Source organism: Miniopterus natalensis, chromosome 22 (assembly GCF_054644295.1).
Source record: "Miniopterus natalensis isolate mMinNat1 chromosome 22, mMinNat1.hap1, whole genome shotgun sequence".
Classification (NCBI taxonomy): domain Eukaryota; kingdom Metazoa; phylum Chordata; class Mammalia; order Chiroptera; family Miniopteridae; genus Miniopterus; species Miniopterus natalensis.
The window spans coordinates 103,146-130,183 of NC_142102.1; the positions used below are offsets into that span (position 1 = coordinate 103,146).

The 27,038-nt window shown below is 53.8% G+C and overlaps 1 protein-coding gene across 3 annotated transcripts in view; it reads left to right on the forward strand.

The window, feature by feature from the left end:
• CYFIP1 (cytoplasmic FMR1 interacting protein 1) overlaps positions 1-27,038 on the forward strand; it is a 59,042-nt gene that overhangs the window by 25,329 nt on the left and 6,675 nt on the right. For 2 of the 3 annotated variants that reach the window (XM_087829130.1, XM_016200055.2), the window contains exons 10-26: positions 345-436; positions 2,468-2,585; positions 3,983-4,105; positions 5,267-5,392; positions 6,982-7,148; positions 7,543-7,690; positions 8,815-8,968; positions 9,922-10,078; positions 10,736-10,832; positions 11,013-11,089; positions 11,197-11,305; positions 12,276-12,395; positions 13,804-14,003; positions 17,466-17,553; positions 23,022-23,165; positions 23,969-24,059; positions 24,452-24,582. In XM_087829130.1, coding sequence (XP_087685256.1) covers positions 345-436; positions 2,468-2,585; positions 3,983-4,105; positions 5,267-5,392; positions 6,982-7,148; positions 7,543-7,690; positions 8,815-8,968; positions 9,922-10,078; positions 10,736-10,832; positions 11,013-11,089; positions 11,197-11,305; positions 12,276-12,395; positions 13,804-14,003; positions 17,466-17,553; positions 23,022-23,165; positions 23,969-24,059; positions 24,452-24,582 — 2,142 coding nt within the window. Of the gene's footprint in view, positions 1-344; positions 437-2,467; positions 2,586-3,982; positions 4,106-5,266; positions 5,393-6,981; positions 7,149-7,542; positions 7,691-8,549; positions 8,569-8,814; positions 8,969-9,921; positions 10,079-10,735; positions 10,833-11,012; positions 11,090-11,196; positions 11,306-12,275; positions 12,396-13,803; positions 14,004-17,465; positions 17,554-23,021; positions 23,166-23,968; positions 24,060-24,451; positions 24,583-27,038 lie in introns of those variants that run through there. The other variant, XM_087829131.1, reaches the window with a different exon arrangement.

Below are 27,038 nucleotides of genomic sequence, written 5' to 3' on the forward strand. Positions count from 1 at the left end.
TTCATACATATTTTTAATTTTTTGATGCTTTTGCACACTGTCTCTTTAAGTTTTCATTTTCTAATTGTTGCTAGTATCCAGAAATGCAGTTGAATTTTTTATGACCATGGATCTAGCCCAGGTTGGATTAATTTTAACATTCGAAATGGTTTATGAGTGCTGGTTCCTGTTCTGTGCTCTTGAAGTGAGTGTGGAAGTTGCTGACCACTTTTTGCACTAAATGATTTGCAGAGAGCTTTCAACCCACAATAATTATTAGCTTCATCCATTCTTGTGATTACGCATTTGGTCACTAAACATACATAATGACCCTTTTATTGTTGTTTTTTGTTTTTTGAATACAGCAGCTCCAGGTGGTGCCGCTGTTCGGGGACATGCAGATAGAACTGGCGAGATACATCAAGACCAGCGCCCACTATGAGGAAAATAAATCTCGGTAGGAGAGCGCGCTGCACAGCGAGACTGTTCTGTGATATTCCCGTTGTTGGTTTTGGTGGGAATTTTTGAGAGAGAGGAAGGGGGCAGAGGGAGAGGGAGAGAAACATTGATGTGGGAAAGAAACATCTACGGGCTGCCTCCTGTGAGTGCCCCGACCCGGGCTCTAACCCGCAGCCTGGGCGTGTGCCCCGACCCGGGCTCTAACCCGCAGCCTGGGCGTGTGCCCCGACCCGGGCTCTAACCCGCAGCCTGGGCGTGTGCCCCGACCCGGGCTCTAACCCGCAGCCTGGGCGTGTGCCCCGACCCGGGCTCTAACCCGCAGCCTGGGCGTGTGCCCCGACCCGGGCTCTAACCCGCAGCCTGGGCGTGTGCCCTGACCGGGAACTGAACTGGTGCCCTTTTGGTGCCTGGGATGATGCTCGGCCACCTGAGCCACGCCAGCCAGGGCCCCACTGGGGTTTCGTGACACTACTTACTTACCTAGTGAGGACGCCTTGACGTTTTCAGCCATCTGGAAGGGAATGCCTGGCACCGTAGCCCTTGCCGTGTGTGGCTGTTTACCTTTAAATTCCTCCAAAATGTCACTTATTTCCTTTAGAACAGCCACATTTCAAATAACAGTTCATGGCTATTTACTTTTATTGATTGGTTTTAGAGAGAGGGAGAGAGAGGGAGACGTAAGTGTGTTGTTCCACTTACTGATGCATCGGTGGTTGCTGCTTGTATGTGTCCTGACCCGGCATCGAATCTGAACCCTTGGTGCATCGGGACGACACTCTAACCCACTGCCCTGCCCGGCCAGGGCCCGTTGTTGACTTTTCCCAGATGCTTGAACCCATGCCAACCGGTCTTTGCCGTTCAACCACAAATTGGAAAAACTCAGTCACATCTGAGTCTGTGTGCTCAGCACTGCTGGACTCTTTCTGCAAACATAGTCTCTGCCTCATATTCTGTGTTTTCTACAACAACCTTTAAAAATGCAAAGACCGTTCTGTATGGCTTTCGGGCCCTACGAACTCCGGACGCATTTGGCCTGTTTGCCGAACTCTGCGCTCACTCATTTCCCAGTAAACCTGCCCCTCAGTCCACTAGCTGGGCCTCAGTTGGACAGCTCCTTGCTTTCCTCCGAGGGGCACTGAGGAAACCAAAACCGCTTTGGGCTTTAACGCCGGCCCCGGTTCTGGTTTGGAGCATGAGCTGGTGTCTGTGGGATCACATCCCCGCCTGCAAGAGTTCAAGGCCCCCATGTGGTGACTCGGAGCTGCTGTTACCCCAACACATGCCAGCGGGCTCTGGATCAGAGGTCATGGGAAAACCAGTAAGAAGCAGGAGACGATGACTTGTGTGTGCTTACTTTTGTTTTTAATGTGGTTTATTGCAAGTTGCTAGCATTTAATGGGTAGTAATGGGCATGTCTAATGCGCCCTTGGGAGGTGCCTGAGCCTGTCGCAGTCGGCTCTGAGCCAGCCCCAGTGGATAGAAACATCAATGATGAGAGAGTCATGGATCGGCTGCTTCCTGCACGCCCCTCACTGGGGATCGAGCCCGCAACCTGGGCATGTGCCCTGACCGGGCATCGAACCCCGATCTCCTGGATCCTAGGTCGATGCTCAACTGCTGAGCCACGCCAGCCGGGCTTGTTAATTTTATTTTTCAATTGCAGTTTACATTCAGTGTTATTTTGCATTAGTTTCAGGTGCACAGCATGGTGGTTAGACGGTCATACCCTGTAGGTGACCCCCGACATTTCCGGCACCCACCTGGCCCTGTGCACAGTCACCAGTCTGATTGACTGTACCCTGGGCTGCACTGTACACCCTCGTTACGGAGAAAGCACACTGACTTTTCCAAAACAGAATGCGAAGGGTGGACAGACCCCGGACACGGCGTGGCCGGGCCGGCCGTGTCCTCCCTGAGCCCCCATCTCCTCCCAGCGCGCGGGGCCCGGGGACAGTGGGCGCTGTGCCGCCTGCCCTCGGCCCCCAGCCTGTGCGGGCGCCCCTCCCGGTGACACGCGCCCCCCCGCCAGGTGGACCTGCACGTCTTCCAGCAGCAGCCCCCAGTACAACATCTGCGAGCAGATGATCCAGATCCGCGAGGACCACATGCGCTTCATCTCGGAGCTGGCCCGCTACAGCAACAGCGAGGTCAGTGTGCCCCGCGCGGCCGCTTTGAGAGGCACGATGGGACCAGATGCTTCAGAGGGCCCCGTCATCGCCCACGGGGCTGTGCAGAAAGCGTCTTTTTTCAGAAAAACATAATAGGGATCCCGAAGAAAGGGGCAGTGAAGTGGCGGTTCCCAGTCTAGTCCCCCGTCTCCAAGCGGCTGGAAGGGGTGGAGAGAGGAGGACCTCCGGAGGCCAGAGGCGTGCGGGAGCCTCTGGGTCGGCGGGAGGACGTCCTGGTGCCCAGACCGGGGCCTGGTCATGGCCCCCCACCTGCTGACTGTGGCTCCAAGCCTGTGGGGTGTGCAGGAGCGGGGCTGGCGTGGAGTAGCCCTGGGGGTGACACTAATCACATCTTGGTGGGCAAGGCAGTAAGGTCCGTGGCGTGGGGGCTGCGAATTGTTGGGAGGGACCGAAGGACAAGCCTGATTTTTGACACTGGTACCTTGGGGTTCTCAGAAGGACCATTGACGTTGGAGTCACAGCTCCGAGGTGGCCCTACCCCATGGCGGGAAGATGAGCGCCCCTGTCCCTACCCACCAGGCACTAGTCACCATGTAACCGAAATGACTGACGGACCCTCGAATGCCTTGGGCACGTGCCACCTCTGGGCGCACCCCTGGTGGGAGGCCGACTCCCCAGAGAGGGGGTGCTGCCTCGCCCCTTCTCCAGTTGCCAGAACAACCTGCAGGGTAGGGGTGGGGCAGCCCCCCGAGACTTCACGGGACAAACAGCAGGCACCGCTGAGCTGTCCCCTCCAAATAAGTGCGCCTGACAGCTCCGTCTGCCACGTCTGTGCCCTCTGCTTCTAAAGAAAGGCTGATATTCACTAGATAGAGTTTGAAGCAGGGAAAGGTTTATTGGTCGAGAAGGTGGGAGATCTGGTTCTCAAACCTGTCTCAAGGGAGCTCGGAATTGAGGCGTCTTCCATGCCAGGAAGGGGAGGGTGGGTGAGGGAGAGGTGGGGCTCGGCAGCCAGGCGATGGAAAGGGGTCCAAGGAAAAGTGGGACGTTTCTCCGTCCCTCTGTTCCTGGTCACCCCCAGTGACCCGAGCCCAGTTCTGGAGTCTTCCCTTTGTGTGCATTTCCGCCTCTTCCGGGGACAGGGCTGCTCCAGCCTCCAGCAGAATCTCTAGGTAATCAGCAGACATGCAGCAGGAGCTGTCACCCTGAGGCATCAGGCTGTGACATCTTGGCTTTGACAGGTGCCCGTCACTGTCATGGGCCCTGGTTTCCAGCCCTTTGCTGCCATCGTTTCACAGTTTTGTGACAGTGCCCTTGGGGTGGCTTCCGAGACTGGGTGTGATGGGTCAGGGGGTGAGCACAGGGCTGGATTTTATGGACGCGGGTGACTCCTCCTTGCTCCTGTGGTGCTCTAGGTTGTCACAGGCTCGGGCCGCCAGGAGGCTCAGAAGACAGACGCCGAGTACCGGAAGCTCTTCGACCTGGCGCTGCAGGGCCTGCAGCTGCTGTCGCAGTGGAGCGCGCACGTGATGGAAGTGGTAGGCGCAGGGCTCCCGCGGGTGGAAGTGCGGGGGCTAAGAGAGCGCCTTCCCCTCCCCACCCCCAGTGGCCCCAGGGGTTTTCTATTCAAAGTCATCAAGAGATTGACTAAGTGACACTGTTTGTGCATTAACTTTGGTTCTTGGATCAAGAACAAATTGGCTTTTTATTTGGGGCCCTAGGAATAAGGCTGTATATTAATTTAAATTGAAAACAACTCAACATACATTTGTGTGTGTTCCAAATAGTTATCTGTTAAAACAGATTGATAGGACTTAATTTGTACTATTATGATGATTTTTTAAAAAGATTTATTTGTTTAGAGGGAGAGAGAGAGAGGGAGAGGAACAGGGAGCACACTCGCACTGAGTCCATCACCTCTAGGGGTTTTATCTGGTTTCCAAAGGCGGGGACTTTAGGGGATGTCTTGGGAGAATCTCAATAGAATATTCATTAGCTTTCCAGCTGTGTCCTTTCAGTGTCATGGTCTCCACAGGGTCATTAGTCACTGCCTCGGGTCCTGATGTCACCGGGCCTGGCCTTGCTTTTGTGGGCCTGGAGCTGAACCAGCTGAGCCCCGGATGTTATCTCTAGGGCCTAATGCTTGAGGGCGTGGCCCTGCGAGGGCCTGTATGGGAGTCCTATGAGGCCCCCTTGTTCCTCTAATCCGGGGTGGGGAACCTCCAGCCTGCGGGCCCTATATGGCCGTGACTCGAAATTCAAAGAATCTAGATTTTTTCATAGCTAATTTTTAAGTTGAGAGTTTTGTATGGCCCTCGAAGGATGTTGTAAATATCCAAGTGGCCCTTGGCAGAAAACGGTTTCCCACCCCTGCTCTAATCTAACCAGCATGACTAGCAACACTCCAGGGGAGTAAAGGTCGGGAGGGTCCGAACCGCCCGCCTGACCAGTGACATGAAAGGTCAGGGGCTAAACTGCACGATCGGCAATATGATAGGGGAGGGAAGGCCACCCTGGGGCGAGGTCTTTGTTTTCCCAGTTTTGCCCCTTGCTGGGCACGGGGGCTTTGCGCCCTGGTGACCCTCGGCCCCTGGCCGATCGTTCCTCCTCTGCCCGCCTCTGTCTGCCCGCCTCCCGTAAGGCCAGCAGTTGAGCATCCGCAGCAGTGTGTTTACCTCCCATCTTTCTGACCACACCAGTACTCGTGGAAACTCGTGCACCCGACGGACAAGTACTCCAACAAGGACTGTCCCGACAACGCGGAGGAGTACGAGCGGGCCACCCGCTACAACTACACCAGCGAGGAGAAGTTCGCCCTGGTGGAGGTGAGGCGGCCCGCAGCCTCCCCCCTCCGCCCGGGCCTCGCGTCGTCCCCCCTCTCAAAGCAGAGTCAGACCCACGAAGAAACTGCCTGTTTGTGTCATTGCTTCTGAGTGGGCGGCCACTGCAGCTGTCACGGTCACCAGGACAGAATAAAGCAGGCGCGGGCACTGGTCCCTGCGGACAGCTCCCTGGGGCAGGCGGGCCTGTGAGCCAGACACGGGGACGGGAAGCAAGCCTGGCGCCCGAGAGCCAGGAGTCCCCTCCCTCTGCCTCCAGGGGGCTGCTGGTCCGCAGCTCTGCCCTGCGCCCGCGGTGGGCCCTGGCCTCAGGCATCTCATGAACAGGTGGTTCGCGTCAGTGCCAGTTTCCTGCCTCTCGTGGCGGCGCTTCCTTCCTCGCCTAGGAAGTCTTTGCGCGCTCTCAGGTCACAGAGGCTTTCTCGTACTTGTGTCTGGACGTTTTTAATCGTTCTGTCCTCACCTTCAGATCCGAGATCCCCCCCGGCCATCTGGCTGTGGGTCCCGGATTGTGCCTGGTGGGCGGGTCTCTGCTCACTTTCTAGCTCTCGGGCGGGGCGGCGGGTCTCTTTGTCCTCACGTCCCCCTGTCTCAGTGACTGTGGATTCTGCACCTAGGAACGCAGGTCTTTCTGTCTGTAAGAGCCCTTGGATGTTCTTTCCCTTTGTACTTTCATATATGTTTTAGAATCCTTTTTCTTCTTTAAATGTTTTCATTGATTTCAGAGAGAGGAAGGGAGGGAGAGAGAGAGAAACATCAATGATGAGAGAGCGTCATCGATCGGCTGCCTCTTGCACGCCCCGACTGGGGATCGAACCCGAAACCCGGGCGTGTGCCCTGACCGGGAATCGAGCTCTGACCTCGGTGGGTGGGACGCTCAACCACTGAGTCACGCGGGCTGGGCAGCTATATTGTATTATATCTTGTTTTAAAGCAGCTTTGTGCTGGGTGATCACACCCTACCTGCTCGCTTTCTGCTTCATTAATTTGTGCCTTTCACATGCCTATTTCCCTCTACATCTGGGAGGTTTGTTTCATTTTTCTTTTTATAAATTTGTGATGAATGTTAGATTACTATTATCTTCAGTTTTTTGTGTGTTTAAAGTATGTGCCTGAAGCTCAGAATTTACCTTTCAGCAGACCTTTCTCTACATCCCATAAGTTCTCACATGTAGAATTTTTGTTTCGTTCACATTGGTGTAAAATTTGAATTCACCTTGAGTTTGGGAGAGTTTGCTTTTCTTTAGCCTCAACCGAAGGTGTGTTCTTACTGATTTGAGAGGGAGGAAGGGAGAGAGAGGGAGAGAAGCACTGACTGGTTGCCTCCCACATGTGCCCTGACCGGGAGTCGAACCTGCGACCTTTCGGTGCATGAGATGATGCTCCCACCCACTGAGCCGCACCAGCCAGGGCGGAACTTGCTTTTTTAAAAATAGACATTTTTCTTCTATTTAAAAAAGCAACACATATTCACGAAACACATCCGAGCCGGAGCACAGGACCCCAGGGCGTGGTGGCCTCCCGGGCGCGCGTCCCCTCCTGCCGCCCCCCAGCAAGTCGTGTGTCCCCCGCAGGTGATCGCCATGATCAAAGGCCTGCAGGTGCTCATGGGCCGGATGGAGAGCGTGTTCAACCACGCCATCCGGCACACCGTCTACGCCGCCCTGCAGGACTTCTCCCAGGTCACGCTGCGGGAGCCGCTGCGGCAGGCCATCCGGAAGAAGAAGAACGTCATCCAGAGGTCAGCCCCCGCGCGGCGTCGTTAGGGTTAGACAGCCGGGTGTCGTTAGGGTTAGACAGCCGTGGAGTCAGCGTCTTTTTTTATTGGTGAGGGAGAGAGAGAACCATCGATCGGCTGCCCCTTGCACACCCCTACTGGGGATCGAGCCCACCACCCGGGCATGTGCCCTGATCTGGAATCGAACCGGTGACCTTTTGGTGCCCAGGACGACCCTCAGCCATGCCGGCTGGGCAGGGACCAATCTGTTTTTAAAATATCGGGTTGAACGGGTCCACCACCTCGTCCCCCCCCAGAGGAGTTCCCATCTGAGAGCTGCTGTTGAGGGCTGGGGGTCCGGTGAGGAGATGCTGTGACTGTCGCCCCCGTGGCGTCAGCGCCGGTGCCCTCTGTTCAGCGTCCTACAGGCCATCAGGAAGACCGTGTGTGATTGGGAGACGGGGCATGAACCCTTCAACGACCCGGCCCTGCGGGGCGAGAAGGACCCCAAAAGCGGCTTCGACATTAAAGTGCCTCGCCGTGCCGTGGGGCCCTCCAGCACGCAGGTCTTTGTCCCCCTGCCCCGCCTCTGCCTGCCCCCAAGTGGGTCACCCCGAGGGCGGGCGGGGGCGGGGCTGGGTCAGGAAGCGAGGCTGGGAGTTAAAGGACGTCACCACTGTCTGCTCGGGCGCGTCAGGTCTTGCCTGTGTCCTCCTGCCCCTCTGTCCCCGGCACGCTGGCCGGGACACCCTGGGACGGTTGGGTCGCTCATTCGCGTGCAGCACTTATCTGACTGCCCGACTCCGTGTCCCAGACGTGGGTGGGGTCCGTGTCTGCTTTCACGCTGCGCTCCTGGGCGTGGATTTGCTGCGTGGCTGTGATTTGTACATTGGGCTGCGAAGTATCAGTCCTGAAGATAAAACCTGTAGAAATTTAAAAACGTAGCTTTCGTGTGTCCCTGGACTGAAGTCGCCACCGCTGTCCTGTTTCCCCGGCTCTGGTCCCCGCCAAGCACTGTCCCCTGACTCACACCTGCCCACGCCCTCTGCTTCGCTCCTCCCACGTGGGGCCCCGGCCCCTCTCTCGTCACCTCTCTGTCCGGGCTTCTGTCGTCTCTTCTGCCAGTCGCTCAGAGAATCGCCGGCAAAGCGGGCTGCTGGCTGTGACTGGGACGCGGGATCTGGGAGGAAGGCCCTCCCGGGCCTGCCGCGGTGCATGCCCCCGTCCCGTGTGCGCCCCACTCTGTGTCGTGCGACTAACGCTCTCTCCCGCTCTCCCGTGTCTGTCCGTGTCTAGCTGTACCTGGTGCGCACCATGGCGGAGTCCTTGAGCTCTGCTGAGCTGCTGCGGCAGCTCCGGTCTCTGGGCATGGAAAGGCTGTTGCATGTGGTTAACGCGTTTCTGAGGCAGTCCTACACCTATCCGCCTCTTTTAACCTTTGGTGGTAAGACTCCGTTTGTTTATCTTGTTGATGTTCACTGTGCAGAGGTGCGTCGCTCAGCTGCGGGTCCTCTCGCCGGGCAGCAGCCACGTGGCCCCTTAGGTGGGCGCCCAGACCCCCTTAGAGGAGCCAGAGGGGCCCCGGCCTCGGTCAGGGCATCACGGAGCCGTCCTGTGGCCCATCAGAGTCGGTGCAACTAATATACCATGTGTATTTTCTCCCCCGCCAATGTTTCCTTGGTCGACGCAGCTTTACATGGTGAGAACCATGCTAGAGTCCCTCATTGCAGACAAAAGTGGTTCCAAGAAAACCTTGAGAAGTAGCCTTGAGGGGCCCACCATATTGGACATAGAAAAATTTCATCGCGAGTCGTTCTTCTACACTCACTTGATAAATTTCAGTGGTAAGAGAGACTACTGACCAGCCTCCGGCCGGCATGTTCTAACACCGCTAACACCGTCCACACTGCTTCGCCTGCCTGACCGCCCCCGCCTGGTCCCCTCACACACCCACGTGGTGACGTGTGCTGTAACCTCGTGGCATCCCCTCGCCTGGCGCTGTAGACACGTGGCCTGCCGAAGGCTCCGCTGTGGGGTGTGGCCTTTAGGAGGGCGAGGGCCGTGGGGCCGTAGCCAGCCCTTCAACCTCACCGTAAAGTCCTTGTAGCCACATGGGGTCCGAAAAATAGGCGAATGTCATCTGTCACCTGGCTCGAGACCAAGACAGTGACAGACAACAGGAGCAGACCCCTCGGGAGGCGACCTGGCAGCCCCTCCGGGGGTGACGCAGGTCACCTGTTCCGGGGCGCCAGGAGGATGTCTTCATCATCGTGGCCTTGTCCACGTTTGGCCCGTGTCACGGCCCCGTGCTCAGAGCGGGAGGCCCCTATCTTGGCTGGCATGCTGCAGGTTTGCAGTAAATAGTAAGCTTTTTGTTTTTCACTCTATCGTGGAGGAAGTTTTTTTTGTTTTTTTCTTAAAAAAGACTTTTTGTTAGCTAGACCCACGCTGAGTATGCACGAAATGCTGCGTCTTGATCCCAAGTAAAATCAGGTCATCCTGGCCTTATTTCTCCTTTTATGAGGAGATTTTTTTATCTCCCAGGCCCATGGCAGCCGGACACTGCCCTTTTCCTGGGCCGGATGCACAGGGTCCAGGGTGGCTCCGCTCGGCCATGCCCGGGTGTCCTGCCCCAGTGTTAGGCGCCACATGACCCCGTCGTGTCTGCCCACGTCCACTCCTGCATGGCTCAGGGCTGATTGCGAAGGAGCGGCTCCTGGCCGCGGCCCTTGTCCCGTCTGTCCCTCTGCGAGCCTGTCCCGCCTGCCCGACTAACCCGCTGCCGTCTGCGCCCCAGAGACCCTGCAGCAGTGCTGCGACCTCTCACAGCTGTGGTTCCGCGAGTTCTTCCTGGAGCTCACCATGGGCCGGCGGATCCAGTTCCCCATCGAGATGTCCATGCCCTGGATCCTCACCGACCACATCCTGGAGACCAAGGAGGCGTCCATGATGGAGTGAGCACCCGGGGAGGCTGGCTCTGTGCTGGGGGGCGCACTGATCTCGGCGCTTCATTCGACGTCATGAGTTTTGGAGTGAGGCTACAGGCTTTTTTGGTTAATCTTCACCCGAGGATATTTTTCCATTTTATTTTTATTTATTAATTTTTTTAAAATATGTTTTTGTTGATTTCAGAGAGAGGAAGGAAGAGGGAGGGAGAGAGAAACACGGATGAGAGAGTCCGTGATGGGCTGCCTCCTGCACGCCCCCTACTGGGGATCGAGCCGGCAACCCGGGCACGTGCCCTGACCGGGGAGGGCACCGGTGACCCAGGTGCACAGAATGACTCCCAACCAACCGAGCCGCTCCAGTTGGGCAAAAATAGTACCTTTTAAAAATAAGAAAAGTCCTCGTTTTTGTGGTTATAAAAAAGTACTACATCCTGGGGTAAAAACCTTTGGAAGAGGGTGAGTGAGAAGGGGCAGGTGTGGGGCCGTGCCCCTGGGTGTGTCCGGCCGGCGGCCTCGGGTCGGCTGCCGGCACTTTGCCATCAGGGCCTCGCAGGAGCCATCTGGCATTTGCAGGGGTTGATTCTCCTCACGGGAGGGGGGCGGTGGTGGCCCTGGGTCCGGGGAAGCTCGTGCGTGAGGCTGGCTGACGCCCGCCCTCCGCAGGTACGTCCTCTACTCCCTGGACCTGTACAACGACAGCGCCCACTACGCCCTCACCAGGTTCAGCAAGCAGTTCCTCTACGACGAGATCGAGGCGGAGGTGAGCTGGCACCTGAAACGGTTCCCGCGCTGCCTCTCTGAGTGTTGGAGGAGCCATCTCCCGGATCCTGGTGGACGCGCAACTGCCGAGACGCCGGCCGGGCCAAAGATTTGTTTTTTACCTGTGTTATTTGATCTATTTAGGGAATCAAAATGTAACCTCTGCTTTATTTTTCTTCAGGTGAATCTGTGCTTTGACCAATTTGTTTACAAGTTGGCAGACCAGATCTTTGCATATTATAAGGTTATGGCCGGAAGGTGAGCATGTGGTTTGTGGTTTGGGTGTGAAACCTTGGGTAACTAGATCTGTATTTGCATTGAAATTTAGAGCAAGTGAGAAATGTCCTCCCTCCTTTCTGTTCTAGTTTGCTTCTTGATAAACGATTACGATCTGAATGCAAGAATCAGGGGGCAACGATCCACCTCCCTCCATCTAACCGCTACGAGACGCTGCTGAAACAGAGGCACGTGCAGGTGAGCGCCTTTCCCAGGCAGGGCACACCTGGACTGACATTTGAAATAGTGGGGTTTTCTTAGAGTTCACTGGATTTTAGTAGATGTCAGTATGTTATGTGACTGTGGGAACATCCTTATAAAATAGTAAGATGTTAAATACAAAACAGTTTCTGTTGGATAACCTGGAACAAAGGGAAGACTTGCAGTGCTGTGTGCCCTGCCCTGCGTGGGCTTCCAGGGCAGGGACGGGACCAGAGGCCTTGGCTTCTTTCTAGGAGCCCAAAACCCAGAGCTTAAGAAGAAGCTCTGAGAAATGAGAAATGCTTGTCAGCTAGGAAATGTCAGACAGGAGCTTTCTCTTGGCCAGCACAGAGAGTAAAAATGCACTGTTTCTTTTTTTTGCATTTTTAAAAGTTAGAAAAATATGGAAAATCATAGGGAAAATTTGCTATCACTCTACTCTCTACAGTTAACCACCATTCACACTTTGGAGCATTTTTCGCCAGGGTTTTGTTTGTATTTTTATGTTATTGAAATGATGTTGAGGTGCACATATGTTGCTACGTCTCTGAGATAGAGATGGAGTGATTCTCTCTTGTGACACTGTGGAGGTCAGACATGTGCAGGCCACTCTGGAGGGGACAGTCCTGGACACTGTTGTAAGGACTGTGCTGACTGACAGGCCCCAATCCTCCAGGTTCTCTACTGAGGCCTGGGGTTTCTGCCAATGACATAGGTGTAAATTCAACGTCAAGAATGCTGTGCAAGTCCTTTACAGCTTTGACTTGCAGAATTTTAGCTACAGGAAAGGAGATATATATACACACACACAATTTAATCTAACACTTTTAAATTTTGTACATTATTTCTTTGTCTTCTCTTTTGGAATCAGTTTCTGGGGGGATGTATATGTGTATATATATATATCTATGTATGTATATTCTTGCTTGTTTTAGTTGTTTACTCTTGCCACCCTCTCCCCGCCCAGCTCCTGGGCAGGTCCATAGACCTCAATCGCCTGATCACTCAGCGTGTCTCAGTGGCCATGTATAAGTCCCTGGAACTGGCAATCGGACGATTTGAAAGTGAAGACCTGACATCAATAGTTGTAAGTGCTCCTTCCTCCCTCAGGCTCAGTGGATTTGTGGAGACTGATCACAAGGATTATAGCTAATTTTTCTTTCATCCTTAGTGAAACATTGAAACAATGATATGTTCAGTTTTGCAGAGAAGTCAGAAGGTTTGCACTAATTAAGCTTGGCCTCTCCTGGGTGTCTTCTTCTAGCATCTGCTGTTAATATTCACAATTCTAAGTTGACTTCAAAGAATAATCCCAATCTTGAATAAATTACACCTAATTATGGCAAAAGAATGAAAGGAAAGTTTTAAAAATCAAAAAGAAGCCCTGCTGATGTGACTTAGTGGTTGAACATTGACCTGTGATCCAGGATATTACAGTTCAATTCCTGGTCAGGGCACAGGCCTGGGTTGCAAGCTCGATCCCCAGTCGGGGGTGTGCAGGAGGCAGCTGATCAATGACTCTCGTCCGTGTTTCTCTCTTTCTCTGTTCCTTCCTCTCTCTCAAATCTTATGTCCTTTGTCTCACACTCGGAATTTTTTTTTTAAATCCTCACCCGAGGATATTTTTCCATTGTTTTTGAGAGAGAGTGGAAGAAAGAGAGAGAGAAACATTGACGCTAGGGAGACACATCGATTTGTTGCCCCCACACGTGCCCTGACCAGGGCCAGAGATCGAGCCTGCAACCCAGGTAGGGCTCGTACTCGGATTTTGAAATCTGGTGGTTTCACACCCATAGTGCACCTAAGTTTGGACCAGCCACGTTCTTGTTGCCACATGTGGCTGCCTCAGTGGACAGAGCAGTCTAGGCAGATGTCATGAGCCGTGTGTGTGTATCCCTGCCAGCTCTGCCGAACAGCCATGCCTTTGAATAACTCAGGTAAAGCCGGCTCAGACTGACACGTGTGTCTACTCACTGTGTCGGCCAGGTGTGGGGGACACGGCCAAGTGGCCTGTGTCCCGTGGGTGGGTGCAGGCCATCGGTGGCAGTGCAGAAGACAATGGCTCTAATGAGGCACCCATGGTACAGAGGGGCATTTAAGAAATATATGTTTTCATTGATTTTAGAGAAAGGAAGGGAGAGAGAGAAGCACAGATGAGAAACTCAATCAGCTGCCTCCTACCAGGGATCGAGCCCACAAGCCCAGCCTGTGTCCTGACCAGGAATCAAACCAGCAGCCTTTCAGTGCAACCAGCTGAGCCACACCAGCCAAGAGGGGGCATTTTAAAGGCAGCAGGGAGGGCAGAAAAGACCTGGGTGTGACAAGCCCACTCCTGTTGCCCGGCACACCCCTGCCTCGTGCTCTCTTGGCCTGGCTCGCTGACCCTGCCTCGGGGTGTCCCACTCTGTCCCGCCACCCGATGGTGCTGCATCTGTGGGGAGTGGAGGCCAGTGTCCGGGCGCATGGTGTCCTCACCCCGTCCTGTGCCCCCACAGGAGCTGGACGGCCTCTTGCAGATCAACCGCATGACCCACCAGCTGCTGAGCAGGTACCTGTCGCTGGACAGCTTCGACGCCATGTTCCGGGAGGCCAACCACAACGTGTCCGCGCCCTACGGCAGGATCACCCTCCACGTCTTCTGGGAGCTCAACTACGACTTCCTGCCCAACTACTGCTACAACGGCTCCACCAGCCGGTGAGCGAGCCGCTCCGGCGCCCCACCCAAGGGCGCCTGAGCAGGGCTGTCTCAGGGCCTCCACCACGTCTCCTCGGCCACTGTCCTGCTTGTTCTCCGTTGTTTCTCACGTCGAGGAACAGCCCTTGGGCCATGGTCATGGCTTTGCGTGTGGACGGTGTGAAGGGCCAGGGTCCCTTTCTGGGCATTTGCATGTGGCTCAGGGTGGAACCTGGTGTCACTCTGCAGGGCAGTGGCTGCAGGATTGGTGCCACATCCACAGCTTCACCTCCACCCGATGTTGGCACGTGGTGGGTGACTGCTTCTCCCGGGTCCTTTCTGGGGCCTTGGGCACGTGAGGATCCATTTGTGAACTGCCCTCCCATCTTCCTGCCATTTTACTGCGATGTTGAACCAGACCCAGTGGCCAGCTGGGTGGGTGCCACAGATGGTGACAGCATTTGCTGCGGTCCAGCCTTACGGTTGGGCCCACGTCCTGGCATGGCCCAGGGTTGGCCTCCACCTGTCTGGCATGTGTTTTCTGTGCAGTGAGCTCAGCTCCCAGTCTGTGAGCATGTGCCAGGGATGGGTGAGTGTGTGAGAGAATGTGCATGCACGAGAGTGTGTGTGAGTGTGCATGTGTGAGTGTGCACACGAGTGTGCATGTGAGTGCATGTGAGTGCAAGTGGGTGTGCATATAAGTGGTAGCACATGGGTGTGCGTGTGCACTTGTGAATGAGTATGTGCATGTATCTTGTCAGAGACAAAGTTACAAGAGAGACACATCGATTGGTTGCCTCCAGCATGCGCCCTGACTTGACGGGAATCAAACCCGCGGCCCTGCAGTGCTCGGGCCACGCTAACCACCAGGCCACACAGGCCAGGGCCTGCCGCGGTCACTCTTAAACGCTGCCCTGCCTTCGGCACCACAAGAAGCCCCAGGTTCGCCTCGTGTGCCTGCCCTGGCCCGCAGCCTGTCATTTCAGCAAGGGTTCGTTTTAGTGGAGACCGTTGTACGTGCAGCCTGCTGTTTGAAAACAATCTGAGTGTTTGGCATACTCCTTGCTCCTGGGATGTCACTGTTTCTAGACCCGTCGGTGGTCAGTGGTGGGAAGTGCTTGTCTGTGTCCTGTGTGGGGTCCCTGTTGCTGCCCTAAGAAAGGACCACAAAGGGGGCTGTCAGCAACAAATTTTTCCACGGTTCTGGAATCTGGATGTCAGACATCAGGGTGTCAGCAGGCCCTGCTCCCTCTGAGACTGGGCAGGACCCTTCCTTGTCTCTTCCAGCTTCTGCTCTTGGCCGTGGACCCTGGGCGGTCCTCGGCGTGCAGTCACCCACCCCAGCCTCTGTGGTCACGTGGCGCTTTCCCTGTGTCTCTCCTGTCCTTGGAAGGCCGTGAGTCCTCTGGGATTCAGGCCCCCCCACTCCACCATGATGTCACCTTCACTAATTGCATCTGCAACAACCCAGTTTCTGAATAAGTCACATTCTGAGGTTCTGGTCATAAGACTTCAGATCATCTTTCGGGGACACAGACTCACAACGTGTGTGCGCAGGCATTGCCTCTCCGTAGCTGTTCATGTATCGAGACCACATGCTCACCGATCTCTTCAGCTTAGCTCAGCTGCGCAGGGTCATCCCAGTCCCCCCCGTGTCGGTAACTTCCTGTGACACCGAGAGCCCTCGTTTAATTGTCCTTAGTGTACTGACGCGTTTGCGCAGCTCTAGAAAAGCAGGACGTCATCTCAGAGTTAGTACTCCTCACTACTGTGCAACAGACCTGCTAGCTAGAATTCACTGTTTCTCCAGGTTTTTTTTGTCTTTAGATTGAGAATATGTGTGATTTTTCAAAGTTATTGGGGATAATGGAATAATTCAGTTTGGATTCAGTTTCTTGCCTTAAACAAGTGAAAAACTAGACAAAATTTATGACACAGCTGTTTTCAGACATTGGCCATTTCCTGAGGGAACGGAAACAAGGGGTTCCCTGGCTTTCTGCCTGGAGCCAGTTCCGGGCAGCGGAGCAGAGGACATAACCCACGTCCAGCGTGGGAGTCTCACTTGGTGGGGAGACAGACGGGAAACGGACGCAGCTGGGACAGCTGGAGTTTGCAGGGCACAGTGTGGGCATCGGAGCTACACAGGGAAACAGCCCTGAAACCCACGCAGGGGCCCCTTCATCTTTGCCCAAACACTAAACGGCATGCGTTGGGTGCTGCTCCGTGAGGCTAGACAAAGTGAGCTTGCTGCCAGCGAGCTGTAGACTGGTGCCCGGAGCTGGGTGTCATTTGAGGCTCTGCCCGCAAGACTATGGCAACCTCATCGAAGGCCCAGGCATTGGGTAGATTTGCCAGAAGGGCCTACCTTGGCACCAGCCCTGCTGCCACCCTAACAAGTCATGAAAGGGTCCAGCTGACTTGCAAACAATTTAACGGCTTGCCCAAAAAAACAGCACTCTTTAAAGGGGAACAACAAAATCCAGACACTCGACAGCGTGTTTGTGCATAAATGCGTCTGCGCTGCAGGCCTCTGGCCTCCCCTCGGCCATGAGCATGTGCTTCATGCGCTGGAGGTACTTTGACAGGTGTACACTTTTTATTTATTAACATATATGTGCTCATCAAGTTCTTAGAATCTAATAATTAACAGGTCCATGTATTTTTATTTATTAGGCCCCTTTGCAAAACTTTCGTGTTTAAGATAACCATCTGATTCGAAAGGGTTAACCAAGGTTGACGTTTCTACTTTAAAATCCAAGCATTTGCCCTGGCCGGTGTGGCTCAGTGGGTTGAGCACAGTCCAGGGCACCAGAAGGTTGCTGGTTCGAATCCCCGTCGGTGCCCATGCCCAGGTTGCTGGCTCGATCCCCAGTAGGGGGCATGCAGGAGGCCACTGATCTTGTTTCACTTTCTCTCTCCTCCCTCTCCCTTCCTGAACTCTTTCTAAAATCAATAAAAACATAATTCAAAAAAAATAAATCAAATCCAAGCATTTGATTTTCAGCGGCTCCCAATCTGTTATCACACCACGGTCCATGGCTAAGTGCGTGTGGTTATAACACGTGGTTTCTTCCCGATGGCTCATGACTGGGGATGTGAGTAACGGACATCACTGCCCACACCCGCCTCTCCGCCCAGGCCCCGCATCACAGCCGGTCCAGAGCCCCAGCAAGGCCAGGTGCGAGGTCGTTACACTTCCCAGTGGACTGAATTAGGCCTGAAACGGTTCCGGGGCCCGTGCACCGGCCCCCTGGGTTTGCAGACTGTGTTCCCTGCTGTGCTTCGTTCCTGAACTCTGGGTCCATTTCTCAGCCTTCAGAGTGTTCTTACCTCAGTCATGTTCTGGTTGTGAGTCCCTGGAGGTTTCCTGTGATTATTTCAGTGAACTGGGAGATTTACTTGATGCGCAATGAAATTTTAAAAATTTCACTGAATTTTTAAGGACCATTACATTTTTTGTTTTCTTTTTTCTTTCTTTCTTAGATTTGTTCGGACAGTGTTACCATTTTCTCAAGAATTTCAAAGAGACAAACAGCCAAATGCACAACCCCAGTATTTGCATGGGTCCAAGGTAGGTGTTTTGTGCTTGTGTTATGATTTTTAAGTTCACAGTTAAGCATATTTTGAAGTTTAGTTCAATTTCGTTATGATGATATAACTATATCATGCCAGGTATAAAATGTTACTGTTTTGGGGCTTTGTTTGTTTGTTTGTTGTTTTTTAGGGAGAGAGGGAGAGAGAAATACTGATGTGCGAGGGAAACATGGATCAGCTGCCTCCCGCACGCCCCCTACTGGGGATCAAGCCAGCAACCTGGGCATGTGCCCCGATGGGGAATCAAACCGATGACCTGTTGGTGCCCAGGACGATGCCCAGCCAACTGAGCCACACCGGCCAGGGCAAAATGTTACTGTTTTTTTAAAAGTAATGCACTATTGGGACAGCCCTCTGGCCAAGAGATGCTGTTTGGCTGGGCCTGACCTCACTCCTGGCACTAAAATAAGTGAGATTGTTGGCAGATTTAAAGGTTAAAAAATAGGAAGCTAAGAAAGTGTGCAGAGGCCAGGGGGCCTGTCTGTGAGAGGGGACCAGGGCAGCCTGTCCCCATGTGACTTGTGAAAGGTCTCCAGTTGGATTCCCAGCCAGGGCACATGCCCGGGTTGTAGGCTCGATCCCCAGTAGGGAGCATACGGGAGGCAGCCAGTTGATGGTTCTCTATCTATGTTTCTCTCTCACTCTCTCTTAAAAAAGTAAAAATTAAAAACCTATTTAAAAAAAATTAAACTCCAAACAGAATGGCTCTCATTACAAACAGAAAAGAGCAGGGGAAGTTACCCAGCTGCTCCTCTGGGCGGGCCGGGCGTGACACAGGGCTTCCTCTGCCGAGTTCTCTTTTTGATGTGTCTGCATTGTTCTCGCTGGTTGTGCGCTGTCCCTCTGATGTGGTGTCACCTGCGGGCCATGCGGGAAGGGGCCCGGCGCCCGCGGCAGCACAGCCCTCGACTCTGATCTCAAGCTCAGGGCTGAGATTTGGGCAGGACGAGCTCCTCCGAGGTGCAGAGAGGAGGCTGTTTCCGTAATGACGTAAAAGGGCCGCTCTCGGGCTGTGACTCCGTCCCCCACCCGCTTCCTCCCTCCGCTTCTCAGGCTCTGCCGTCCTCAGGGCGCATTACGCACACGGCCCTCCTGGCACCGCTAGACCTTGTGACAGCGCCACACGCTGTGTACGTTGATGTCATTTGAAGTCTTCCACCTGTTAGTGGAGAAGGAAACGGGAGGTGTGTTGGGGGGACTGGCAGCCAGCCCTGGCAGGAGCAGGATGGCCTGTGTTTTGAGGATTCGTGGAATTTCAGCTGAAAGTGACGGTTTCTGTCTGCGGCAGGCGGGCGGCCCGCGCTCCATGGTGTCGGGCGGCGCCTGTGGGAGCTGCGCGCCTGGAGCACTGAGGGGCGGCTGTCAGCCTCGAGCGGCTTCCGGGAGTAGATGGGTTTGGGGTGCTCTGGAGAGGACTTGACCGGACTTGCTGGTGACCTGGACAGGGGGTGAGGGGAAGGGAAGACCCGACGCTACTTTGGGCTTCCGGCAGGCGGCCGAGGTGCCGAGTTTGGACGGGGTCAGGTGGTGTGTTTTGAAATCCTCACCCAAGGAGTGAGGATGTTTTTTCCATTGACTCTTAGAAAGAGTAGAAGGGAGGGAGTGGGGGAGAGACAGAAACATTGATGTAAGAGACGCGTTGATTGGGTGCCTCCCAAATGCACCCCGACTGGGGCGGGGGTTGAACCTGCAACCCAGGTACATGCCCTTGACCGGGAATCGAACCCGAGACCCTTTGGTATGCGAGCTGACACTAACCACTGAGCAACACTGGCCAGGGCCACTTAGATGAGCTAGGACTAGTGTCTGTGGGAATAAAATTGACTTAGATGAGGGGCCTGTTTATGGCGTTATCTTTTCGGTTCTTGGTAATGCCACCATCTGAGTGAACTGTCTTGAGCAGATCACTGATACGCTCTTTCCTCTACCGTAAGGAACATTTTCCTGGCTGGCTGCTGGCCTGGCTCGGTTGAGCATTGACCCGTGAACCACGAGGTTGCTGGTTTGATTCCCAAGGTCAGGCCACATGCCGGGTGTGTGGACTCGATTCCCTGTAGGGGGCGGGAGCGTGCAGAAGGCAGCCGATCGATGTTGCACCCTCATCAATGTTCCTCTCTTCCTCTCCCTTTCTCTCTCTGAAATCAATAAAAACATATTAAAAAAAAAAGAAAAAAACATTGTTCCCAGTTCCCAGTTGAAGACACGTCAGGCTGCGGGTGTTAGAGAATCCAAGGCGAGTGACTAGTGGGTCCAGGGCTTGTGTCCTCTGGTTTCTGGGCAAGGCCGCCGTCTCCACATCACGCATGGCCAGTGGAGTGCTCCTTGAATTGAGCTGTGAGGCTGGATGTCCAAGTGCTCTCCTCCTGGGTCTGAGTGTTTTACCCCCTCCTCCTTTCCCTCTAGTTGTGTTGCCCCTGAAATGTGCCCTCTGTGGGGTGAGCATCATCAACAGGGAGGGCAGACACTGGTTGGGGAGCCGGGGACCGTTGTTCTTGAGCCCAGGCCCTCAGGAAGTCAGGGCTGCTTTGGGAGCCAATGTCCTCACTTGCAGTGTGAGGTCGTTAGATTTCACTAATGATTTTCATGTTTTTACTTTCAAGTAGAAATCCCACCTAGAATCCCAGCATTTAAAGCACGGCGCGGCGCTTTCCGGAGGGGTGAGGGGAGGAGTGTCTGTCCGAGCCGATGATGAGACTTGTCCTTTTGAGTCGGATAGGGTCAGGGAGTGCGCATGGCACAGGCACTTGGCAGGGCCTCACACTTGGTCAGTGTGGTATGTGATCATTGGTTTAGACTCAGATTTCCAGTTTTGGGGGTCCTAGGACCACCCACACACTTGGAAATTCTCCAGAAGGATCAGGGATTCAGTTAGTTCTCATGGCTGCGGTTTATTGTAGCAAAAGATTACAAAGCAGCATTGTAAGGAAACAGACATGTCCGGTGGTGCTGGGACCAGGCACAGGCTGCCAAAGTCGTCCCTCCAAAGTAGGGGTGCAGGGGGCGTGCACAGCGTCTCTGCCCAGGGAAGAGAAACCACACGGATGCCCAGCTGCAAGGCTTTCCCTGGGGTGGGTGTGTGGGCCGCCAGTGTGACCAGCCAGTTACTGAGACCCCAGCACCCCCAGAAGGAAAGGAGGCGCCCACCGTGAATCAGCATGGCAGTGCGCCCCAGGTGCAGAAAACCACGTTATCAATCATAACGTAGCAGAATGCCAAGAGCCGCGTCGCAGACGGGCCTCCTGGAGATGCTCAGGAGCCGGGCGTGCTGTGCTGATTCTTCAGAGTCCTTGTGTCCTGATGCGGTCTCAGTGTGTGTGGAGGAAGCATTCAGGACAGTTATAAAGGGGGCAGAGGGGAGGATCCAGGGGCCTGAATGGGGGTGAGCCTGGTGCACTTCACTTGAAGTGGTAAAATGCTGATCACAGTAGATTGTGATAACTTACGTAATGTATAATGTAAAACCTAGAACAACCACTGAAAGTTCTGTGCAAAGAGATACTCTCAAAACCACTGTAGGTAGATCACAGTAGAATTCTAAAAAATGTTTAAGTGACCCTCAGAAAGACAGGAAGAATGAAACAGCCTACTCAAGTGCCCACTTAAATATCAGTAATTATGTTGTGTGTAAATGTATTAAATGTAAGGGGTCTAAGTACAGTTAAAATGCAGATTGGAATATAGGATTGAAAAACATGACCATGCAAGAAACTCGCTTCAAGTTAGTAATATGGGTAGGTTGAAAGTAGAAGGATAGAAACAGATGTATCATGCAGACACTGATCAGAGGAAAGCAGGAGTGACTGTATTAATGTAAGATAAAGTAGATTCCAGCCCTGGCCGGGCGGCTCAGCTGCTTAAAGCATCATCCTGATACACCAAGGCGGCGGGTTCGATCCCTGGTCAGGGCACGTACAAGAAGCAACCAATGATGCATAGATAAGTGGAACAACTTGACGTTTCTCTCCCTCTCCCTGTCTCTCCCTTTCTCACTTTCTCCCCCTCTCCCTTCCTCTATCTCTCTCGAATCAATAAATTAAAATTTTTTTAAAGATAAAGTAGGTTTCAGAGCAAAGAGTATTACCAGGGACGTTACATAATGATAAAAGGGTCAAGCCACGAAGAAAATACAGCAATCCAAAATGTTTTTGCACAAAACGAGAGTTTTGAAATACCTCAAGTGAGCACTAACGTAGGTGAACAGAGAAAGGAGCAGCGGGGAACTCGCATTCCTCACCCTTAGTAACCTATGGACTCACTGGACAGAAAATCGGCCGCAGTAAAAACAGTACCGTCAACGGTGGACGTGTGTCCAACACTCCCCCCAGCAACAGCAGAACCCACATTATTTTCAAGCACCTGTGGAGCATTCCCCAAGATAAACCATATTCTGGGTCACAAAACAAATCTCAAGAAAGTGAGAAGACTGGGAGGCATACAGAGTGTGTTCTCTGACCACAGTGAACTCGGGTTAGAAATCTGTAACAGAAAGATGACAAGAAAATCTCCAAACACTTGGAAATGAACACATTTCAGATGATCTCTGGGTTAAGAGGAAGTCTTAAGGGAAATTTTTAAAAAGGCACTGAACTTCCCTGGCCAGTTTTGCTCAGTGGTTAGAGCGTCAGCTGTGGACTGAAGGGTCTTGGGTTCGATTTCCAGTCAAGAGCATGTACCTGGGTTGCAGGCTCGATCCCCGGCCCCTGTCAGGGTGCGTGTGAGAGGCAGCCAATCAGTGTCTCTCTTTCAGGTCAATGTTTCTCTCTTTCTCTCCCCCTTCTCCCTCCCCTCCACTTTCTCTAAAAATCAATGGGAAAAATACCCTCAGTTGAGGATTAACACACAAAAAAAGGCACTGAACGGATGAAATGCAAATATGTCAAAATTTGTCAGATGCAGCCAACGGTGTCCTGAGAGGGAAATGCATAGCATGGGTGCTTACTGCTGCATGTGGACCCACATTCTCAGAGGGCTTGGAAGTCCTCTCCTGCAGAAAACCACCCTGACCACCTTTCTCATCTGCCCACCCTGAGGGGATACTTTCCCAGCTCCCTGGTGATCCTGAGAACACAGCTCCCACCACCCCGTCAGGGCCTGTCCTTGGGTGTGTCCCCAGGAAATGGGGTTCAGCCCTGTTGCAGCAGCGAGGTACTAAGATAAACATTCATTTCTCCTTCCAGGACCTCAAAATGGCATCAGTAGAATGGGCAGTTTCATAAATGTTGAAAAACCTTTCTTTTTTTCTGTTTCAGCAAGCTTGGTTTTTATGTCTTCAGGGTAAACACAGCAGTGCCAGTAAGGGCAGCCTGTCCGATTCTGTGGGTACCCACCCCCAAGGGTGCTGTGTGTTGAGTGCACCTGTGCCCAGCGATGCTCCATCTTCGCGTGTGCATAGGGCCACCTTGTGAACTCTGGAGCATTCGCCAAGCGCGTGTCCTCTGTCCCCAGGCTCTGAACCTGGCCTACTCGAGCATTTACGGCAGCTACCGGAACTTCGTGGGGCCGCCCCACTTCCAGGTCATCTGCCGGCTGCTCGGCTACCAGGGCATCGCCGTGGTCATGGAGGAGCTGCTGAAGGTTGTCAAGAGCCTGGTATGTTTCCCCTGGGTGTCCTTCTTTCCCTCCGTGAGGGTCCTGCCCCCAATTCGGGGTGGGGGAGGGCTTCCTACTCCTCAAGCAGTTCCCAGGCACCAGCTGGGTGTCCTGTAATTCAACTCAGTTCTGACAGTGTCCACCCAGATAGCATCAGATCACAGGTAAAGGGCTCGGTCCCACAGGCTGCCCCCCAGATGCCAACCTCATGTCCAGCGGTCACCTGCACCTCCGACCACCTGGCCATAAACCAGAGGCTTCAACTCCCCCCCCTTGGGTATGATTAAGTTGCTAGAGCAGCTCACAAAATCCAGGAAACCAGTTTACTCCCTAGATGAGCAGCTTATTAACCGATGTTAAAGGGTAGGAATCAACAGCGAGGTCCTGAAGGCAGGAGCTCCTGTCCCCGTAGATTTGTAGAGAGGGCCATCTCGTCGCCTGAGACACGTGGGAAAAAGCGTGCTCTGATGAAAAGGAAACCAGGAGGGCGTGACGAGCGACTTTGTGGGTCAGCTGGTGAGCGTCTGGGAGGGGACAGCTCTGCGAAGATTCCCATTTCCATTTCTCATATACGAGTTTTCTTAAAACGCGAATTTCAAGGAAACACAAGTTGGGGGGAAGTGGTGCACCCAGTGGTGCCAAGTCGCCCGGGCGGAAGCTGGGATTCCCTTTCCCGGCCACGAGGATACCCAGCCCTGCCCATTAGCTTGCGTTTACTGACAGGCCCCTGTCACAGGCCCGTGTACCACCCACGGCCGCTGGGACAGTGGCACCGGTGGCTGATGCAGCCCGACTCTCCGCAGCTTCAGGGCACGATCCTGCAGTACGTGAAGACACTGATGGAGGTGATGCCCAAGATCTGCCGCCTGCCCCGGCACGAGTACGGCTCCCCGGGTGAGTGTGGGCGCCTGGCTGCACTGCAGAAACTGCGAGGAGGGGACAGCGCTGGCCTCGGATCACAGGAAGGGACATTTCTGATCAGAGTCCAGCCTGCTTTCCCCGGGGGAGGAGGAAGGGAGCCCTACCAGAGCCGACTGTCTCTGGTAGAGCAGACAAGGTGAGCCCTGGCCGGTGCAGCTCAGCCGGTTGAGCACTGTCCCCTGCACCAGGGGTTTGCGGGTTCAGTTCCCGGTCAGGGCACGTGCCCGGGCTGTGGGCTTGATCCCCAGTAGGAGGCATGCAGGAGGCAGCCAATGGATCGATGTTTTGCTCTCACATCAATGTTTCTCTCTCTCCCTCTCTCGTCCTTTAAAAGTCAATAAACTTCTGCCCCTGACCCCCCGCAGGCATCCTGGAGTTCTTCCACCACCAGCTGAAGGACATCGTGGAGTACGCGGAGCTGAAGACCGTGTGCTTCCAGAACCTGCGGGAGGTGGGCAATGCCATCCTCTTCTGCCTGCTCATCGAGCAGAGCCTGGTGAGTGAGCGCCCGGCCCGCCCGGCCGTGCCCAGTCCCCACGGGTGGGAAAAGAAGGCGTTTTTTAGGGGCTTCATCTACTGCGTTATTCAGTGGGGAGAAGGGCAGTAAAGCACCATTTTTGTTCATGACTATTTAGACTTTAATTTTAATTTGTTCCCTGCACTTGAAAAACAAAAATGCAGTGTAGTTCATTTGGGAACATTTTACTGTGTGAGCATTGTAAGACCATTTTATCTACTGCGTGAGGATTATAAGACCATGTTACCATGAAGTATTGGCTGCACCCACACTAACGTATGTGACACACATGTAGCTAAAGCACAGCGGCCCAGGCCTCTCACCCGCACTGACAGGCTCCACACCTGAGGCTGTGGACAAGGTGACCAGGGAACTGACTTGTAAATTTGACTGGATTGTGATTAGACTACCAAATTGTTTTTAGACTTCCGAAGTGGCCCTGGCTGGGTAGCTCAGTTGGTTGCAGTGTCGTCTCGATGCACTAAGGTTGCGGGTTCGATCCTCAGTCAGGGCACGTGCAGGGCAACCAGTGATGCATAAATAAGCGGAACAGCAAATCAGTGTTTCTTTCTCCCTCTGTTCCTCTCTCTCTCCAATCAATCCATTAAGAAAAACAAATACTGCAGAGGACAGCACCCCTACCACCACCATGAAACCTCTCAGCGAGACACCCGCTTTCTCCACGGATTGTCTCCTGTGGTGGCAGTCTGTCTGTCCCTCTGCCCCGTGTATCCTGTTGGCTGAGGGCTCTGAATTGGAGAAAGTAGTGGGACCATGTCACGTGGCCTCACTCAGCTTGTCCCTCGTGACTGAGGCGTCGTCGGATGCTTCCCGTCTGAAACACTCCGTTTGTCTCGGCCTGATTTTCCTCGGCCTGTTTGTGGAACTTGGGTGTCCTTGTGTGTTGCACACGTCGCATGCACCTCTCCGCTTGTGGTTCTCTTCACTCTGATGGTGATTTTTGATAAACTATAACTCTTAATTTGGATGTAGCCCTTTTTTGATGGTTAGCACTTTTTGTATCGTTTTAAAGAAGTTCTGCCCCACCTATGGCTCAGAAAGACCCTCTTTTCTAGTTTCATCTAAAGGTTCTAAGTGTTATTTCTCCATTGAAGTTTATAGTTGCTCTGGAATTGGCTTTTGTGTCACCTGAGATGTAGACAGTTTCTTTTTTCCAGTGGCTGATCCCACGTCACCCTGTCATCTGCGAGCTTTCTGTGGACGCGCTGGTCTTGGCTTCCTGCCATGTCGCATTGTCTACGTGTCTCTCCGTGGCCTAGGAACATGGTGTCCTCGTTGTCATGGCTCCAACTTGGTACCTGATGGTGTTATAGGAGAAAAGCATGGGTGGTCTTTCTCCATTGCTAGTGGGAGTGGGGTTCTTGGGGTGCAGCTGGAATGAACATTTCCCGAGGCCCCCACAGGAGGATGAGATGTGAGATGTGGTAGAAAACTTTATTTTCATGGAATTACATCCTTGGGTTTCTAAAGTCCCATTTCCCTTAATCCAGTCCTGGAAGAAGAGCAGTTGGGGAGCCAGCAGAGCTGGAAGCAAAGCCAGTGTCCAGAGTTCCCTTTCCATGGTGGGGCCGGGGCCGGGGCAGCATCAGGCTCGTTCCCGCCCATTAGTCCCTTGTGCGTGGGGTCCACAGGCTGTGGGCCATGTGGGCAACGGCAGGGGAGCCACGCGAGGGACCCCTGCAACGAGAGTCCCGCACAAACCTAGAGAGGACTCCTTCGTCTAGGGGATTAAGTATCTTAAATCTTCCCATGCTAGCAGTGGCCACCCCTACTTTGGCCAATGATCTGCTTCCAGGTGTGACTGAGAGACAGGTACCTTCCCGATGTCATCCAGACTTTACTGGGCACGTGTCTATGGAGAGGGGGGGGTCCAGTCCCTTCCCCCAGGCGGGGGCAGACCAGTGGCTTCCCGGGACGTGTTAAACTGCAGCTTCCTGGCAAAGCTGCACAAGTGACCTGCCTGTGCTATCTGGCCTCCCCCTTGCTCCTTTCCAGTTTTTCATAACCAGGGTAAATTACAACCGTATCGTAGGACATGAGTTTGTTTCCTCTGTGGATTTTTGCTCCGCTCAGAAAGTATTACTCAGTTTGCCAAATGTATTGGAGAAGCGTCTTGGCGTGTGGAGAACTGCCTGTGTCTCTAGACCTGTGTGGGGAGATCCTCGCTGTGTGCTTAGGGCAGTCTTGTCTCCGGGGCCCTGGGAGCTGGGAGGGGCAAGGTCTTCCTTTGCAGTGACTGGGACGCGCACAGTTCAGGGCGTGGCAGTGACTCCCAGGCCTCTAGGGGTTGAGCCACTGGACAGCCTACCTGACACCTACACGAACACAAAAAAACAAAATAGTGGGGCCCTAGCCAGTGTGCTCAGTGGTTAGAGCGTTGTGGTGTCCACGGGAGGCAACCAATCGATGTGCTT